The sequence below is a fragment of the Odocoileus virginianus genome, chromosome 16 (genome assembly GCF_023699985.2).
Source record: "Odocoileus virginianus isolate 20LAN1187 ecotype Illinois chromosome 16, Ovbor_1.2, whole genome shotgun sequence".
NCBI lineage: Eukaryota > Metazoa > Chordata > Mammalia > Artiodactyla > Cervidae > Odocoileus > Odocoileus virginianus.
Window position 1 is genome coordinate 5,757,566 of NC_069689.1, and position 19,592 is coordinate 5,777,157.

General features: G+C 44.0%; 1 protein-coding gene across 2 annotated transcripts in view; it reads left to right on the plus strand.

Moving 5' to 3' along the window:
- Nucleotides 1-19,592, plus strand: part of TJP1 (tight junction protein 1) — a 341,213-nt gene that overhangs the window by 85,956 nt on the left and 235,665 nt on the right. For both annotated transcript variants that reach the window (XM_070477665.1, XM_070477664.1), the window contains one exon: nt 3,776-3,908. Coding sequence is in view for 1 of the 2 variants with exons in the window: in XM_070477664.1 (XP_070333765.1) it covers nt 3,776-3,908 (133 nt within the window). In the remaining variant the exon portion in view is untranslated. The remainder of the gene's footprint in view (nt 1-3,775; nt 3,909-19,592) is intronic.

The following is a 19,592-nucleotide window of genomic DNA, read 5'->3' on the forward strand; positions in this document are numbered from 1 at the left end:
GGGGTTGCAAAGAGTTGGACACGACTTAACAACTGAACAACAACAACAACTGAGACGTAGTTAGTAGATAGGGGTAGTTCTATAGAGAGAAAAGCCTTGCTGAAACCATTTGTAGAAAATGTGCAGAAGATACCTGCAAAGTTAGGGGTGGACAGCTTAAGGCAGCTTCGAGGACTGGAAGGAGCTGAGGACGTGGGGGGAATTCATGCGCTCGTCCTCACTGAGATGTGACGCCGAGGGGACAGCCATGCTGCTTTCTCACTGTGGCAGTGCTGTGGGCACTGGGGCCAGAGAAACTGGGCTGGACCTGAGATGGCCACTGCGTATCCTGACCCAGAAGAGACACCACCTCACACACCTTCTAGCAGTGTGTCCTGTCTGCCAAAGCTGCTGAGGGCAGGCCTGGTAAGCGCTCCCATGGGGATACAGAAGTTCTCCAGTGGAGATAGATGTAGACTATACAGATCACACAGCCAGTGTTTGGAGACTTACTTAGCATCTTCAACAGGCAGAAAAACTAGTCTCTGAAGGAAAAGAAAACATTAGATCCACATGTTTTTCAGAAAGATACAGGAGAGAATTCTGTTAATAAAAACATACTGGACACTAGAAATGTAAAAGTTACTCATTGAAGTGAAACAATGGACAAATTGACAGAACTGAAAAGCAAATTAGAAATCTGGAGGAGTAAGCTGAAGAGTCATAAAAGAAAGGGCTGAAGAGAGAGAAGTTAGGAGCTCCTAAAACTATTGCTTTGTGGTTTGATAGCACTTCCCTAGTGACTCAGATGGTAAAGCATCTGCCTACGATGCGGGAGACCCAGCTTCAATCTCTGGGATGGGAAGATCCCCTGGCGAAGGAAATGGCAACCCACTCCAGTACTCTTGCCTGGAGAATCCCATAGACGGAGAAACCTGGTAGGCTGTAGTCCGTGGGGTCACCAAGAGTCGGACACGACTGAGCAACTTCACTTTCATAGTCGCTTAATTGGAGCCTCTTTTTTCTTCTTTTTTGGAGCAAATATTTGAAAGCTAAACTGAATGCCCATCACAGGGGAATGTTTAATATGGTACACCTTTACTATGAAGTGGGGCATCCCTTATAGCTCAGTGGTAAAGAATCTGCCTGCAATGCAGGAGACTCGGGTTTGGTCCCTGGATCAGGAAGATCCCCAGGATAAAGAAATGGCAACCCACTCCAGTATTCTTGCCTGGAGAATTCCCCATGGACAGAGGAGCCTGGTGGGCTACAGTCCATGGGGTTGCAAGGAGTTGGACACAACTTAGCGGTTAAACAGCAATGACAATGCTGTGGTTAACCATTAAAAAAAGAATGAAATAGATCAGTATGGGTTATTATGGGAAGAGTGTCAAGATAGGTAATTAGGTGAAAAATACAAGATACAGGGCAATATAAGCAGTTTGGTTCCTTAAGATTTTCAAAAGGAGATTAAAACAAACATAGATAAATGTGATCATTTGAGAGGTTTTCCAGAAAACTGTTGGTAATGATTGTCCTTAAGAAAAAGGGTGGAGATTTGGCATGAGGGTGATAAGGGAGGCCTTTTTTCTCCTCCTTTTTTTGATCTGTGCCTCTCCATGCTGGATCCTGGGTCTTAGTTCCTCAACCAGGGATTGAACTTGCACCCCTGCAGTAGAATCTTGGAGTCCTCTAACTGCGTTACCTCCAGGGAAGCACCAGGCTTTTATTTGTCATTTTTGTGTCTTTCTGTACTGTTCAAATATTCTGTGTGGATGGAGTACTTTTATTTTAAAAACTGTTCAGTCGCTCATTCATGTCTGACTCCTTGTGACCCCAAGAACTGCAGCACGCCAGGCCTCCCTGTCCATCACCAACTCCCGGAGTCCACCCAAACCCATGTTTATTGAGTCGATGATAACCATCCAACCATCTCATCCTCTGTCGTCCCCTTCTCCTGCCCTCAATCTTTCCCAGCATCAGGGTCTTTTCAAATGAGTCAGCTCTTCTCATCAGGTGGCCAAAGTATTGGAGTTTCAGCTTCAACATCAGTCCTTCCAATGAACACCCAGGACTGATCTCCTTTAGATTGGACTGGTTGGATCTCCTTGCAGTCCAAGGGACTCTCAAGAGTCTTCTCCAACACCACAGTTCGAAAGCATCAATTCTTCTGCACTCAGCTTTCTTTATAGTCCAACTCTCACATCCATACATGACGACTGGAAAAACCATAGCCTTGACTAGACGGACCTTTGTTGACAAAGTAATGTCTCTGCTTTTTAATATGCTGTCTAGGTTGGCCATAACTTTCCTTCCAAGGAGTAAGAATCTCTTAATTTCATGGCTGCAATCACCATCTGCAGTGATTTTGGAGCCCAGAAAAATAAAGTCAGCCACTGTTTCCCCACCTATTTGCCATGAAGTGATGGGACTGGATGTCATGATCTTAGTTTTCTGAATGTTGAGTTTTAAGCCAACTTTTTCACTCTCCTCTTTCACTTTCATCAAGAAGCTCTTTAGTTCTTCTTCACTTTCTGTCATAAGGATGCTGTCATCTGCATATCTGAGGTTATTGATATTTCTCCTGGCAATCTTGATTCCAGCTTGTGCTTCCTCAAGACCACTGTAGGTGTACTTAAACAAGTCTCTTTTATGGTATCTACTCCTATCTTATTTTTATTAAGTTCAGTTTATTTTGCTAGTAGTCATCCTTGTGTCCTTTTCAAGCAGTAGCAGACATAGCTTATCCTTTTCAGAAAACATTTTATTTTTTTAAAGTTTTTTTAATGTGGACCATTTTTAGTCTTTATTGAATTTGTTACAATATTGCTTATATTTTGTGTTTTGGTTTTTGGATCGAGAGGCATATCGGATCTTAGTTCCCCAACCAGGGATTGAACTCATGGCCTCTCCAGTGGAAGCATGGAGCCATAAAGGCTGGGCCGCCAGAGAAGTCCCAGAAAACAACATTTTAAATATCAGAAGTTAAATATGGTGTGAAGGTTGATAAATTCATGAACATGAAATGTATTACAAATAGAAGCTCTGAGCATAAAATAAGAATGCTGTTTTTCCCAGACCACACTTACAAATTAGTCTCATTACTTTATCTTTATTATCACTAAGACCATAATCCACTGAGCAGTTTCCTCCCAAATTCCCAAGGCATCTTTTTTAAGACTGTCATCAGCAGTGGCACAGACATAGGAGAACACATGGCAGTCTGGAGTGTGTGTTTGTATGTGTGAACACGTATCCCAGTGTGTGTTCTGTAGATGGTTTAGTTTATGTGCCGTTTCTTCTTATCTGTATTTTCTTGGTTCCATGGTAATACTGAATTAAGTGTCAGCTGTCATGGTTAGATTTTTAAAGGCTATTTTCATGCTTAACAAAAGCCTCCTGAACAGTGTCTGTGTTGGTGCACATGATGGCTGGTGCACTGGTGTGCCAGGCGCCCAGCTGAGCACTTGATGAATAGCTACCCCAGGGAACAGCGCTTGTCAGTCACCTAGGAAACTTCATCCAGTCTTGATTGCTTCTCTGATGGTCACAGAGCTGACTCTCAGTGGATCCTATGTTGGAATATTTGAACTGTCACTAGAGATTTCTAAACTCACAAGCTGCTGAGAAATATCTAGAAAGGCACCTGATAGAAGGCAGCTCCACTGTGGTTCTTAGCTCTCTAGCTCTAAAAGGATGGCTTTTCCACAGCTGTTCTCGAGTAAATGTCTACCTCGTACTGAGAAATGTGCTCATCTGCGAGCCTGTCATCTTAAGTGCTTTCCTCTTCTTGCAGGGTAACGCCGTCCTCTGAAAACCCCAGTGGTGCTACTTCTAGTATCAGCCAAGGAAAGCCTTCTTTAAGACGAATTAAAGGGAGACTGCACAGAAGCAAGAGCCTCGATAGCATCGATTTCTGTGAACTCACTGTGAGTGGATGGTTTAAGACTTTTCTTCCTTTTCAAAGCATATGAAAAAATTGATTTTTAAAAATTATCATTAGAAGGAAATGGGATTATTTTGTATTAAGCATTTTTCAGTAAAAACTGGTTTACACAACAGGTTACCAACTGGCATAACTTTCTTAACCAGTACCCATAGATATGTTTGTGATAAGTGGTTCATAATGATGATTCTGGTTCACAGACCAAGATAAAGATGTGTTTCCTGAACTCTACAATAAAAGCTGAGTTAAGGTCAGTGTATGAAGTAAATTTCTTGGAAAAATCACAAATCCACATGTTAATGTAGGTACCGATCTAAGTATTTGATGAACCCCAAACACCCAACTTCCTGGTAGTTCTGGAAAATAGAGGTGCCCTCATATATTAGGACAGATCCTGGTTCAGTTAGCGATGGTGTTTTCTTTTTGTACTTGGTGGTTAACATTAGTGGTCTTTTTTCACCAGGCCAGGTAACAGTTTTTCACAAGGGCATATGGTAAATTCGTGATGTTTTTAGAGATCACCGGTGTTCAGGCCCCATTTTCCTTTCCTGTTAATTGTGTTGTCCTGGTCTAGAAGAGCTGCTTAATGCCATAAAGGAAACACTAGGATTTTCTCTGTGAGAAAACCAGCTGTGAGATTTTTTTCATATGTATGTGCTGTAGGATTCATTGGCAAATTAAAGGATGTTTGGGATGCTTAGACAAGATATGTTAATTTCTCCCCTCTTTGAGCTCTGACAAATTCAGAATTATGAAAATACCACTGACCATTATTGTTTCAAAAGGCAGTTAGAAAGCATAGAAGTAAAGCCTGTCTTTTTTGAGGACACAACTGCAGCATCTTTTACCTATAATTGATGAAAACAAAATTTTATTTAGTTTTATTATTTATATTATTATTTATTTAGTAATAGTGGATATTTTGGGGTTTTTTCCTTCATTTTCCAACATGTTCATTAAAATAATTTTACCCAACTATTTTACTTAAAAGTACACTTGACCATGTCAGACTTAAGAAGGTGAAATGTGACCTATCAGAAGATGTTCAAACAATAACTGAAAAAGGTAAAAAGATGGTAAGTTCTTACTGAATAGACCTATGAGAGTGACAGAAGAAAATAGAAGTCTGCCTAAAATAAAGCAAACTGAGAAATAAATTTTAATTATTTGTTAATTCAAATTTGAGAATAATATACAAATGAGAGTTGAAATTCCATCACATTATTTTGTATGATGTTAAATGTTATCATTATTATCATTACTGAAGCATAATCAGCTAATTGATTAATTTGGCATGTCATAAAGTATGTTTACTTGCTTAAACAATTTTTTGTGGTTGGGGAAGATGTTAAAATTTTTCTGGAATGTGACAGGAGAAAAGCTTAACTTCTTATAAGGTTACCTTCAGTTTCTCAGATAATAGATTATTTCATCTATGAGGAAAAGTTGGTGAATAGAGTTATCTTTTTATTGTCATGATCATGTTTACAAATTATTGATGGTAGGTTTCCTGTCTCATTTTATGTATGAAAGAGCTGATTTGGCTGAAGTTAGTTTACAGTCCAAGCATGGGAAAATAGCACTGGCCAGGTGCAAACTTAGTTTATTTCTTTGTGATGATCTTTCCTATTTGACTTTATCTCAGAAGTGAAACATTTTAGTGTGTCTCTGGGGAAAGATCCTGACATTGAGGTTCAAGGAGAGTTACAGCTGAGTTCAGGAAAGTGGATTCTGGGGAGGAGCCGTGGTGCTGATACGGGATGTACTCGGCTGCACACACTGTGCTGTCTCTGATTTTGGTGTTCTACTTTCTGCAGAGTGCATTGGAAGGCCACGTTCTGACAGTTCATCTACTTGTCAGTGATGGGAATGTATTAATGAAGTGTAATTACCACAATCAGTTTGCATTTTTTGCAATTCGATTTTATTTTCTGTCTCAGGTTTTTGCAGTTACTGTTGGAGGGGCAGCAATTTCATATTTTGTTGTTTAATGTTTTTATATTGTCAGAAATTTTTATAATGAACATGTAACATTTTTAGCAAAGCAATGAACTGATGATTTTCTGAACAATAAAATAATAGAAAGAACAGTCTTCCAGCTTGGCTATTCCCACTTTTCTACCACAAGCTGCAGTCAGATGATACTGTAGTATCCAGAAGACATAAGGACATGGAGTATCTTTGGTCTGGGGCTGAAAAAGGACTTTTCCCCCCCACTTTCAAATTTCATCTTTTTTTTTTTTTTTAAGGAGTGTTAACACTTTTAAAAAACATAGTTTAGAAAAGGATTTCATGGGAAGCAAAAGGCATTTAGATTTGATTCTTTAATGCAATTGGCTCTACCATATAATTATGGAGAACCAGATTTTAAAACCTTTGCCACAAAGTCTAACGGGCAGATGCTCCTTGGGAAAGGGTCCATAATGACTTCCAATGGGACAGGAGCAAACACCCTCACTTTCGTCAGCATATAGCTCAGCCATTGCAGGGCTCTCTTTAGAGATGTTCTTCTAGTTCAAGCAGACTGGAAAATTTGTCATACTGTATGCTAATTTTTAAATTGTCAAAATTCTTCTTAACTCTGTGGCTTCCTTTGTCTGCCACAGTACACAGAGAGCCTTAAAATTGAAAGACTAAAACTTAGTTCATGATCATGAACTAAAGCTTCATTCATGTGGATATATGTCACATTTGTGTGACCAGCAGAGTAACATGTATTTTTATACTTTGCTTTTAACTTTGCCTGAGAAAAAATGCAGTCTTTATTGATTTTGGAAGAACTTGGCAAGTGGAGCAGCAAGTCCACTTGCCATAGTGTCAAAGTCCTGATTTCTGGCTGAGAGGCCTCAAGTTCCAGCTGAGACCATTGGCTTTGGTCCTGGCGTCAGAGCGATGCCATTTCACCCCTGGGGAGAGGTGATTGTTTTAGCTTTCTCTGTGGGGATTTAATGAGATGGTCTTTCCAGGTCATTTGGTAAACCCTGCAGCATCATTGACTGACATCCCATTTTCTTGAGGGGGCTGGAATCCATCCAATCTGCCGAGGTCCTCAGACAGCTCCCAGGGATGTTGGTATGGTTTTCTCAAGCGAGGCCTGGAATGGACGAGTCTGTTATGAAGATGTGTTACACCTAGAAAACCTGAGCCATTCTTCAACACTTTCATGTATAAAATGCTATATAAATGACATGACAAGTTCCTTTTCTCCCTTGGGGTGATGGAGTGATGCATTGATAATCCATATGAAGAAGAAAAGTCTGGCGATCTAGCTAATGGTGTTTCTATTCTTAGCTCTTCCATGTCACTCTAGTGTCCTTGCCATCAACTTTAGAGCCATCAGGTTGCATTTTCACTTCTGTACCTTCCTTCCTCTCAGATCCTGAAGTGTATTGTCAAAGAATCTTAAGTGATACTTTAAAAATTCAACAGATTGCTTGGAATTTGATGGCTTTTCTTAATTATTCCTCCCCCCTAAAATAGGAGCCAGCTGGGTGGGATTCCTTCCATTTGGGAAGCTGTTCTGAAGGTGAACTTAAGGAATTTATTTCCTTCTTTGTGGGTGTAAACCTTGATTGCTAGTTTCTCTTTCCTCCAACAGAGAAATACTACAAAAACTCTGCACAATAAATGGAAACAATGAACTAATTAATAACTTATGTCTCTGTTCACTTAGCCTTGAGTGAAAGAAGGATTCAGTTATCACTGAGAACCCTTAGGCAAAATGATACATGTTTCAAACCCTTCCAGAAGTATTTGTCCTGAAGCAGGAAAATATGTGAAGATATTATTTGGAGTGTTACATTTTGGGGCCAATAAGTCACATTTCACTGCTGCATGAATAATAGTTCTCTGGTTTTGTAATGATCAGCAGTTTTCACATTTGAAAAGAAACATTTTCTCCTGGTAAAGGGGCATCTGTATAGGCTGTTGGAGGATCTATGTACCCCTGTGGGAAATTCAGTGATGAAATTTTCTCCTTCTTCCCCATGACCTCCTCCTGTGAGATGTGCAGGATGCTGAGGCCTGATTTAAAACTAAGTGTCCCTTTGACCTTGACCGTGTGTCAGGTTTGCTTTACTGGTTCCTGACAGACTAGTGACAAGCTGGCAGTTAAGGTGCAGAGTCTGTGGAGGGAGAAGAGGCGGGGGACACTGAACACCAGCTAACCCTGCTTCCTGGTTTGGTGGGAGGAGCCCGCTGCTCCCTGTTCCCTGCTGACCCCCACAGCTGCCTCATCCGAGGAGAGTTTAGAAGAAACAGCAGTGAGCCTCATGGGTCCTCTCCGCTCCTCTCACCCTGAACTCTAATGACGTGGCATCTTTCTCTTCTCTTTGGGTATCTCTGTGCAGTTGGGGGTGCTGGCCCCAGGCCATCTGCACATCTCCTGACTGCATTCTCACCTCTCAGTGCATAGTCTGCTCCCCACTGATGAGGTGCTTCAGCTTCTCAAAGGCAGCGAGTGTGTCTTTTGTATTTCCCAGATGCTGAGCATGACAGGTCTCTGCTCATTCAGTGTTTGTTGGTTGATCGTATTGGTTAACTCTTTGCTTCAATAGCTATGGTAGCTGAGTAGAGGAAAGCTGGGAGACCACTAAATGTTAAAGTGGTGAGGCTGAGGAGCAAAACGATATGGAAAATAATGTCCCTCATTTGACATACAGGAAAAGGAAGCAACTTCATATATTGGCTCCTGTTGAGGTCCTTTAATGGACCAGAACCTGGTGGTCTGGAGTCGACAATAAGAAAGTGGAAGAGAGAGAAAGTGGCTGATATTCCCTGGTTTACACAGAAAACCAATAAAGCCCTTGACACAGGGCTTGCACTGCTTCCCATAAGCACAGGGTGCCCTCTCGAGGGGGTCTTGAAAGCCTGGGCAAGGAAGTGAGCTCAGCGGGCTTCTGTGCTCCAAAGAATTAGCCTGAGAGAGAGTGAGAGAGAGAGAAAGAAAGAAAGACATGAGGACCCAAGTTCTGATGGAACAAGGGTGTGTTATTCAACATAGTGTGGGTATATATACTGTCTTACAAGGTAGCTTTTTTCAGCAAAGGTGAAGATCAAAAAGCCAGACTTACAAATTATCAAGGAAACAGAAGGCAATCCATATCAAAGAGAGAGGGTTGTAAATAATCACTTTTACTGTATGGTCCATAAAAGAGAAGAGGGTCGTAAATAGTTACTTTTCACTGTAAAAACTAACGAAGGAAATTCGTGCATTCCTCAGTCCTGGAAGCCATTTGCCACTCCTCTTAATTCCTGAATATTCAGGAATTAATAAGGAACAGAGGATTCATGACAGATCAGAAACAGCACACAGGAAGCCTCCTGTTAAATGCTCCCTGACAGGCTCCTGTTACGGCGAATATGCCTGAGCATGAAGCAATAAGGGGAACATTTTTTTTTGAATAACCGAAGTAGATGTGGTGGTACTGATGGAGGTAGAGGAGGTAAGTGTTGGAGGTGGAAATGGTGGTGAGGGTCATGGTAATTAAGATGGTGGAGTAGTATTGGTGATAGTGGAAGTGGAAGTGATAGTGGTGGTGGTGGCAGAGGTGATGGTAATGGTGGTGATGGTCATGGTGTGGTGGTGATGATAGTGATAGTGGCAGTGGTGGTGGTGGTAGAGGTGGTGGAGATGGTGGTAGAAGTGCTGATGAATGTGGTGATGGTGTGGAGGTAATTGAGGTGGTAGTGGTGGTGGTGATGGAAGTTGTGGTGGTGATGGAGGTGGTGGTGGTAGAGGTGGTGGTGGTGGAGGTGATGGAGGAGGTGGTGGTGATGGAGGTGGTGGTGGTAGAGGTGGTGGTGGTAGAGGTGGTGGTGGTGGAGGTGATGGAGGAGGTGGTGGTGATGGAGGTGGAGGTGGTGGTGATGGAGGTGGTGGTGGTGATGGAGGTGGTGGAGGTGGTGGTGATGGAGGTGGTGGAGGTGGTCATGGTGGTGGAGATGGTAGTGGTGTGGTGATGGAGGTGGTGGAAGTGGTGGTGGTAGAGGTGGTGGTGGTGGAGGTGATGGAGGTGGTGGAGGTGGAGGTGGTGGTGGTGATGGTGATGATGGAGGTGGTGGTGGTGATGGTGGTGATGGAGGTGGTGGTGATGATGGAGGTGGTGGTGGTGGAGGTGATGGAGGTGGTGGTGGTGGTGATGGAGGTGGAGGTGGTGGAGGTGGTGGTGGTGGTGATGGAGGTGGTGGTGGTGATGGAGGTGGTGGAGGTGGTGGTGATGGAGGTGGTGGAGGTGGTCATGGTGGTGGAGATGGTAGTGGTGTGGTGATGGAGGTGGTGGAAGTGGTGGTGGTAGAGGTGGTGGTGGTGGAGGTGATGGAGGTGGAGGTGGTGGTGATGGAGGTGGTGGAGGTGGTGGTGGTGGTGGTGATGGTGATGATGGAGGTGGTGGTGGTGATGGTGGTGATGGAGGTGGTGGTGATGATGGAGGTGGTGGTGGTGGAGGTGATGGAGGTGGTGGTGGTGGTGGTGGTGGTGGAGGTGGTGGTGGTGGTGGTGGAGGTGGTGGTGGTGGAGGTGGTGGTGATGGAGGTGGTGGTGGTGATGGAGGTGGTGGAGGTGGTGGTGATGGAGGTGGTGGTGTGATAGAGGTGGTGGATGGATGGTGGTGGTGATGGAGGTGGTGGTGGTGATGGAGGTGGTGGAAGTGGTTGTGGTGGAGGTGGTGGTGGTGATGGAGGTGGCGGTGGTGGAGGTGGTGGTGGTGGTGATGGAGGTGGTGGTGGTGATGGAGGTGGTGGAGGTGGAGGTAGTGATGATGGAGGTGGTGGTGGTGATGGAGGTGGTGGTGATGATGGAGGTGGTGATGGAGGTGGTGGTGGTAGAGGTGGTGGTGGTGGAAGTGATGGAGGTGGTAGTGGTGGTGATGGAGGTGGAGCTAGTGGTGGTGATGGAGGTGGAGGTGGTGGTGATGGAGGTGGTGGAGGTGGTGGAGGTGGTCATGGTGGTGGAGATGGTAGTGGTGTGGTGATGGAGGTGGTTGTGGAGGTGGTGGTGGTGATGGAGGTGGTGGTGGAGGTGGTGGTGGCGGTGATGGAGGTGGTGGTGATGATGGAGGTGGTGGTGATGGAGGTGGTGGTGGTGATGGTAGAGGTGGTAGTAGTGTGGTGATAGAGGTGGTGGAGATGGTAGTGGTGTGGTGATGGAGGTGGTGGAGGTGGTCGTGGTGGTGGAGATAGTAGTGGTGTGGTGATGGAGGTGATGAAGATGATGGAGGTGGTGGTGGTGGAGGTGGTAGTAGTGTGGTGATGGAGGTGGTGTTATGGTGATGAACGTGGTGATGGTGATGATTGTGGTGGTGGTGGTGTGATAGTTGTTCTGGCAGTGGAGTGGAGGTGTGATGGTAGAGGTGATGGAGGTGATGGTGATAATAATGGTGGTGGCAGTAATTGTGATGGAGGTGATGGTAGTGGTACAGATGGTGGTGGTGGTGGTGGTGGAAGAGATGATTATGGCAGCTTCTTTTCTCAAAATTGCCATGTCCTTCACATTTTGAGGCAGTGAAAATGTTCCTGATTGCATGTTAAACACTCACTCACAGTGGCCTGAACTTTCAGGATGTTTATCAGGTGCATAATCTAGTGGGGTGATCTTCAGGACTCACTAAATCCAGTGAATCCAGTTCCACTGTCATGGAATCTTGGTCTCCTCTCCTCTGCGTGGACTTCATCAGTAGGATTGTCATGTGGTGAGTGTGGTACAGGCCTCACATACACATGGATGAAGTCCAGAAGGAGGGGAGTCTCTCCTACAAGGATGGAAACCCTCCCCTGAGCTCCCTTTACCCCTTCCCATTTCTATCATCAGGCTTTTTCCTGGACCAGGATTTGGTGAATGATATGTATTGATTTGCTTAGCTTGGGCTCTTTGACCGAAGAAGTGCCACACAAAAAAAATCCATAAACAAACAATAGCTATATGAATGTAAGAGTTGGATGATTGAACTACAGTCATTTATTAATGTTATTTATAACAGTAATAAAATCAGCTGCCAAAGATTTTTCTCAGTAGATGTCTAGGGTAGGCAGTCAGGGGCCCAGCAGCCCTCTGCTGTGATGAGACCCAGCTCTTTCCACCTGTGCAGGCCCCTCAGTGTGTAGGCCTGGGTCCTCAGGCTTGTCTCCTGTGGCATCTGCATGGCTGCTGCAGGACTGCCCTCATCTTGTGTTTCCATTGAGAAGCATGGGCCAGCCTAAAGGGGCAGACTTTGTCCCCAGGAAGCTTTGTCCAGTTATTTCAGAGGAGATCATGTTCACTTAGGGAGGTCCTCCTGTATCTCTTTGGCAGGAACTATGTCATGTTGTCCTCCCCAGTTCCAAGGAAGGATAAGAAGTGGGAAGTGTTGGTAGCACAGGGCTACAGGGGATAGAGTAACGTTCTGCTGGTGGGCAAGAAGGAGGAAGTGGGCATTGTATCAGTAACTGGCAAGGTCCACTTACATACCCTTGCAGGTCTGGAGCTCACCACTGTACAGACCAGACAGTTAATGCTTAATTAAAGCCAAATCTGAAGGGGTTAAGTTACGATGGATCTGGCATTCTGTGAAAGGTGTATGTGCCCCAGCATCAGTGTGATGTCCCAGGAGAAGCACAGTCAAGACCCATATGGTTCATGGCATTGTACAGGAGGTGGTGATCAAAACCATCCCCAATAAAAATGCAAAAGACAGACTGGCTGGCTGAGGGGCCTTACAAGTAGCTGAGAAAAGAAGAGACATGAAAGGCAAAGGAGAGGAAAAAAAAAGAGAAAAAAAAAAAAAAGAAAGGCAAAGGAGAAAAGGAAAGATACACCCATCTGAATGCAGAATTCCAAAGAATAGCAAGGGAGATAAGAAAGCCTTCCTGAGTGAATCAGTGCAAAGAAATAGAGGAAAACAGTGGAATGGGAAAGACTAGAGATCTCTTCAAGAAAATTAGATACCAAGGGAACATTTCATGCAAAAATGGGCACAATAAAGGACAAAAACGGTAAGGACCTAACAAAAGCAGAAGATATTAAGAAAAGGTGGCAAGAATACACAGAAAAACTATACAAAAAAGATCTTCATAGCCCAGATAACCACTATGGTGTGATCACTCACCTAAAGCCAGACATCCTGGAGTGCGAAGTCAATTGGACCTTAGGAAGCATCACTATGGACAAAGCTAGTGGAGGTGATGGAATTCTAGCTGAGCTATTTCAAATCCTAAAAGATGATGCTTGAAAGTGCTGCACTCAAAATGCCAGCAAATTTGGAAAACTCATCTGTGGCCACGGGAGTCAGTTTTCATTCCAATCCCAAAGAAGGGCAATGCCAAAGAGTGTTCCAACTACCACACAATTGCACTTATTTCACATGCAAGCAAAGTAATGATGCTCAAAATTCACCAAGCTAAGCTTCAACAGTAAGTGAATCAAGAACTTCCAGATGTTCAAGCTGGATTTAGAAAAGGCAGAGGAACCAGAGATCAAATTGCCAACACTGGATCATAGAAAAAACAAGAGAGTTCCAGAAATACATCTACTTCTGCTTCATTTACTATGCTAAACCTTTTGACTGTGTGGATCACAACAAACTGTGGAGAGTTCTTAAAGAGATGGGAATACCAGACTGCCTTACTTGCCTCCTGAGAAACCTATATGCAGGTCAAGAAGCAACAGTTAGAACCAGACGTGGAACAAGGGACTGGTTCTAAATTGAGAAAGCAGTACATCAAGACTGTATATTACCACTCCGCTTATTTAACTTATATGCAGAGTACATCATGCAAAATGTGAGGATGGGTAAAACTCAAGCTGGAATCAAGATTGCCAGGGGAAATATCAATAACCTCAGATATGCGGTGACATGAGACAATGGGTTCATGACTGTATTGTTGTTGTTGCTCAGTCGCTCAGTTGTGTCTAACTGTTTGCAACCCCATGAACTGCAGCACGCCAGGCTTCTCTGTCCTTCACCAACTTATGACAAAAAGTGAAGAGGAACTAAAGAGACTCTTGAAGGTGAAAGAGGACAGGGAACAAGCTGGCTTAAAACTCAACATTCAAAAAAACTAAGGTCATGGCATCCGGTCTCATCACTTCATGGCAAATAGATGGGGAAACAATGAAAACAGTGACAGACTTTATTTTCTTGGGCTTCAAAATCTCTGCAGATGGTGACTGCAGCCATGAAATTAAAAGACGCTTCCTCCTTGGGAGAAAAGCTATGACAAACCTAGACAGCGTATTAAAAAGAAGAGACATTACTTTGCCAACAAAGGTCCATCTTGTCAAAGCTATGGTTTTTCCAGTAGTCATGTATGGATGTGAGAGTTGGACCATAAAGAAAGCTGACTGCCGAATAATTGATGCTTTTGAATTGTGCAGTCCCTTGAACTGCAAGGAGATCAAACCAGTCAATCCTGAAGGAACTCAATCCTGAATATTTATTAGAAGGACTGATGCTGAAGCTCCAGTCCTTTGGCCACCTGATGCGAAGAGCTGACTCATTGGAAAAGACCCTGATGCTGGAAAAGATTGAAGGCAAGAGGAGAAGGGGACAACAGAGGATGAGATAGCTGGATGGTTTCACCGACTCAATGGACATGAGTTTGAGCAAGCTCTGGGAGTTGGTGAAGGACTGGGAAGCCTGGCGTGCTGCAGTTCATGGGGTTGCAAAGAGTCAGACATGACTGAGTGACTGAGTAACAACAACAATACAGTCATGAACCCATTGTCCCAGAGCACTCACAAAATAAGGTGGCTTATTTCTGTTTTCCAGATAGAGTGGTCTGGTTACATTTCAGTCAGCCTGCTAGTATGGAATCTTGAAGTTATGCAGTTCTTGAAACTCATTCTTAATTTAGGGCATTTGTATAATTTCAGATTTGTGTATGAAGTGGGACCATTAATATTTTATGTTGCATGATTTAGATTTGCACCACTAAAATTTGCTTAGCATGTCATCAAATTATGTTTAGTTTAAGACTGTAAAGTATATAATACATTTTTAGAAAATATTACATAACCACATGGTTAAAATACAAGATTTTGTACCTGATGTGGTACTTGGGACTAACTTCTCTATCCAGAACAAAGTGTTCCCCAGGTTCTCCCTCATCCCATCAAGTCTCTGTTTTCACAGTGCAACCTAGCACGGATCTCTTGTATCATCGTTTATGTCTACTCAGTGCCTCACTAGTTTCGAAGATGTATCATGTGTCATTAACCTAGAGAGCTTCATAATGCTGGGCATAATGTTAAGGACTTAGTGGAGCTCAGGGCAAATATTTATTGAATGAAGGAAGAGATTTCATTAGGTGGATCAATGGCCTGGCTGATGGGAGGTGGGCCAGAAGGAGGCACTGTGAATAAAAATGGAAACCACAACTTGCAAAACATAAACTGTGCTCCTCCATGCCATGGTGGCCACCATAGACCATGTTTAGGCTTGTAACACCTGTCCATACAGACCCAAACATCCATTCAGGTAAGGCCAGAGACAAAGTGATCTGACAGTCACTTCTCAGACTCTCCTGAGCTCTGAAGATAAACCACCGATTGGTCCAACTTCTCTCTGCTCTATAAATTCTGACTGGTCTTTGCCAGAACCATGCAATGACCCACTCTTGCCTCGTCCCTCCCCAAGTGCTCTGGGAGCCCTTAACCCCTGCCACCTCCCATCTCGTACCCTGCTGACTTCTCTCTCCCCTGCCACAGAGATGTTTGGGGTTCCTTGTGGCTGCAGCAAGTTAACAGACCTCACTCTGTTTGCCTGCAGGCATGTCTTGGGGGTCTTTACTTTTGGGCTTTGTCAGATGTAAGGAAAGGAGAGATTAAAAAAAATACTAGAATAAACAATAGGAAGAATTTTAAAATGTCATTTTGAAATATTTTTAAACTTGAAGAAAAATTATAAGAACAGTACAGAGAACGGCCATAACCCATCTCCCAGATTTCCCAACTGATAACATTTCACAGTGTTTGTTCCACTGCCCCGCTTTCTGCATAGAGATGTGTATGTGTGTGTGTGAGTACATGCCTTGTCACTAGTCTTTTGCTGAACACTTGAGAGCAAGCTGTAGATACGATGTTCCACAACCTCTAAACTCTTTTGGGTTTAGTTCCCCCACACTAGGCCTTTCCCTGCCTAATCATGATGCAGCCCATATAACCAAGGCAGGAAGTCAGCACTGTCAGGGCAGTTCTGTCCAGTCCACATCTCCCATCCAAACATGCATCATTTCTGGGTGTCGTATCTCCTTATTGGCAGTTTGAAAGAATCCTCATCTGGGGTCTGTTCTGTTTCCACATGACCAACCTCAGGTTCTGTTGCTCGAGCAGAAACGGTCTCTCCTAACTAGTCCAGGCTCCTTGAGTTGCTGCATCGCTGGATGCCTATGTGCTGTGGCCAGTCCCGGCCCTCCGAGGGAAGGAACATGGCTGGAGGGTACAGAGATCCACCAGAATTACCACTCAAAGCAGTTTCCCAGAGTCAGAGGGTTCAATTTGGGGAACAGAAGAGTCCGGCTGTTGGAACTTCCCTGGTGGTCCAGTGGCTGAGACTCTGTGCTCCCAATGCAGGGGACCTGGTTCAATCTCTGATTAGGGAACTAGATCCCACATGTCCCACCTAAAGATCCCCTATGCTGTAACTGAGACCCAGTACAGCCAATTGAATATTGAAAAAAAAAAAAAAATCAAGTTGCCGATGTGACTTCATGACTTCCATAGACCAGTCTGAATGCAATTGCAAGTTGACAGCCAGTTAGTGGGAGCTGCATTGTCTGTAATGGTCACTTCTCCATTAAACTGTGAATGTCCAGATGGTTCTAAGGGACTCTTATAGACAGTCTTACAAGGACTTTCTAAATGGTTAATAAACACAGCGGCTCCAAGAACTCTTGTTCTTGTAACATTGTCAGCCTGTCTCTATCCAGCAGGCTTTTTGGATTGCTTTTGGAGCTCAGAATTTTGTCTCCATCTTGGACCTTTGCTGATATTTCTTATCTCTTCAGAGTTTCTTTTCACTAACAACTGCTAGTTAAGAAAATTTGTTGGCTCTAGTTTTAGGCAGGATTTTATTTGTCAGAACTGAGGAGAAAACAGGGTCCTTTTTGAAATTTAAGTCTTGAGGAGGAAATATAAAAAATATGATTTCCAAGAACTGAATGAGAAGCCTTCAGATGGAAGGAAGCAGAACACAGTGTATATATTTGAACAAACTGGGTAGAAGCCAGAGACTCAGAGACATTGGCCAGTGAGAAATTCCCAACTGGTGAGTTGACCATGTGCATGCTAAGTCGCTTCAGTCATGTCCAACTCTCTGCATCCGCATGGACTGTAGCCCACCAGGCTTCTCTGTCCATGGGATTCTCCAGGCAAGAATACTATGGGTTGCCATGCCCTCCTCCAGGGGATCTTTCCAACCCAGGGATTGAAATCTTGTCTCTTCTGTCTTTTGCATTGACAGGAGGATTCTTCACTACTAGCGCCACCTGGGAAGTGTGGAGAAGCCTTTAGTTTAGTTTTCTGCATTAGTTTGTATTTCAGTCTCAGGAAAGCCACTCCTGGATTTTGCCTGACCATCTCCCTCAAGGGCTCCAGTTCCTTTTGTGGGCAGGGCTGGAGGCCAGTGGCTGCCTTCCCCTCCAGCTCTCTAGTCACTGCCCGCCCCATGGCTCACTTGTATTCATGCAGATCAAGACACTAGCCCACAGCAGAACACTCCTGAGCCTTGTGTTCGGTTCATCTGGAACCCCTCTCTCCCACACCCTTTTCTCTCTCTCTCTCCGCCCCCCCCTCCCCGACACCACACACACACCATTACCACCACCATCTCATCTGCCTTTAAATGGTCTTGATTTAATAGAGAAGACAGAAATGTCAACAGCATCACTGCACCACGGACAGTAGTAGAGGCCATGCTCATCCCTGCCTGGCTCAGAAGAGAATCACCAAGAACTGACCTGTCACTGGACCTGAAGGAGGCATCTGACTTTGTGAGGGGGAAGGTGGGGGCTGTCCCCAGGTTGAGGGAGCCAAGCAGGGAATGGGGACAAGCTGGGAGCTGCCAGGGCCTTGTGAGGGACCGCAGGTTGTTCTGAGCCTGGAGCTCTGCAGAGCCCCACCCTCCCCACCAGCCTGGAGCTCCATGTTCACCTATTTTACTTCAGAAGGGCAGGGGAACAGGCTCCATTTCATTGGGGAAAAACGATTCTGTTAGGAGCATGCTTCTGGGAACTAAGAGGGCTAAAGCTTGAACCAGAGAGCATGGCCAGGTCAAGGGCGGGGCACAGGAGGGGAACGAGGAGAGGGCATTTGTGGATGGATGTTAGCTGAGGAGGACAGTTTCCAGAAAGGAGTGAATGACCTGCAGGTATGCGAAGGAGGGGAAAGGACCTGCCTGTGGTCAGAGAGGGTCACTTAAGGAGTGGGAACCAGAGTTTGTCTTTTTTACTTTTTATCTTGAGAAGAGAAATAGTGTAATTATTTTGTACAGTCACAGAACAAAGAGCCATGTCATGGGTGCTGACAGTTGTACCATCTTCTTGACAGCACCTCCTCTAGGGCTATGAGAGGGTCTAGGGCAGTGGAACTCAGCCTCCAGTGGCGAGTAGGGTAGGGAGGGGAGCGTTTGGAAGTTGCTGGTGATGTTAGCCAAGGACAGTGGGATGACAGGCAGGGCAAAAGAGGTTGAAGTTATAGAAATAAAAAGATTATTTTCATGTGTGCTGAATGAGTAAATTTATGGAAATAATTCTTTTTTACCTAAAATGGAAGAAAAACTATGACAAACCTAGACAGCTTATTAAAAAAGCAGAGACTTTGCTGATAAAAGTTCGTCTGGTCAAAGCTATGGTTTTTCCAGTAGTCATGTATGGATGTGAGAGTTGGACCATAAAGCTGAGCACTGAAGAATTGATGCTTTTGAACTGTGGTGTTGGAGAAGAGTCCAAGAGAGTCTTTAAGAGTCTTAAGAGTTCCTTGGACTGCAAGGAGATTCAACCAGTCCATCCTAAAGGAAATAAGTCCTGAATAGTCATTGGAAGGACTGATGCTGAAGCTGAAGCTCCAGTCCTTTGGCCACCTGAAGCAAAGAACTGACTCGTTAGAAAAGACCCTGATGGTGGGAAGGGTTGAAGGCAGGAGGAGAAGGGGACGACAGAGGATGCGATGGCTGAATGACATTACCAACTTGATGGATAGGAGTTTGAGCAAGCTCTAGGAATTGGTGATGGACAGGGAAACCTGGCATGCTGCAGTCCATGGAATCGCAAAGAGATGGACATGACTGAGTGACTGAACTCAATGACCTGAAATGGATCTGTTTCAGGTTTTTAGAAATGATCTTGCTTTATTACTTTTAACTCAAGGAACTGAGTCATTTGATTTCCTTATTTGTCACTGAACAGAATAAATAATCTCTGAAAAAAAATAACAATATAGTGTACCTGTGTCTGTGTGCACACACACTGTAATTTCAAGGATATGTAGAAATTGGTTACCTGGTTATTATGTGACATTTTTTTCTCTTTTTTATTTTTTAAATTATGAAAGTATGATAACTCATTTACAGGAGACTTGGAAAATACAGAACAAGGTTACATATAGTTCTACTATAACAATTATTTTTTTAAGTAGATAAGATTTTTAGTTGAAGTTTCAATATCAAACTCTCAAAAATTAATAAAATGAGTAGACAGA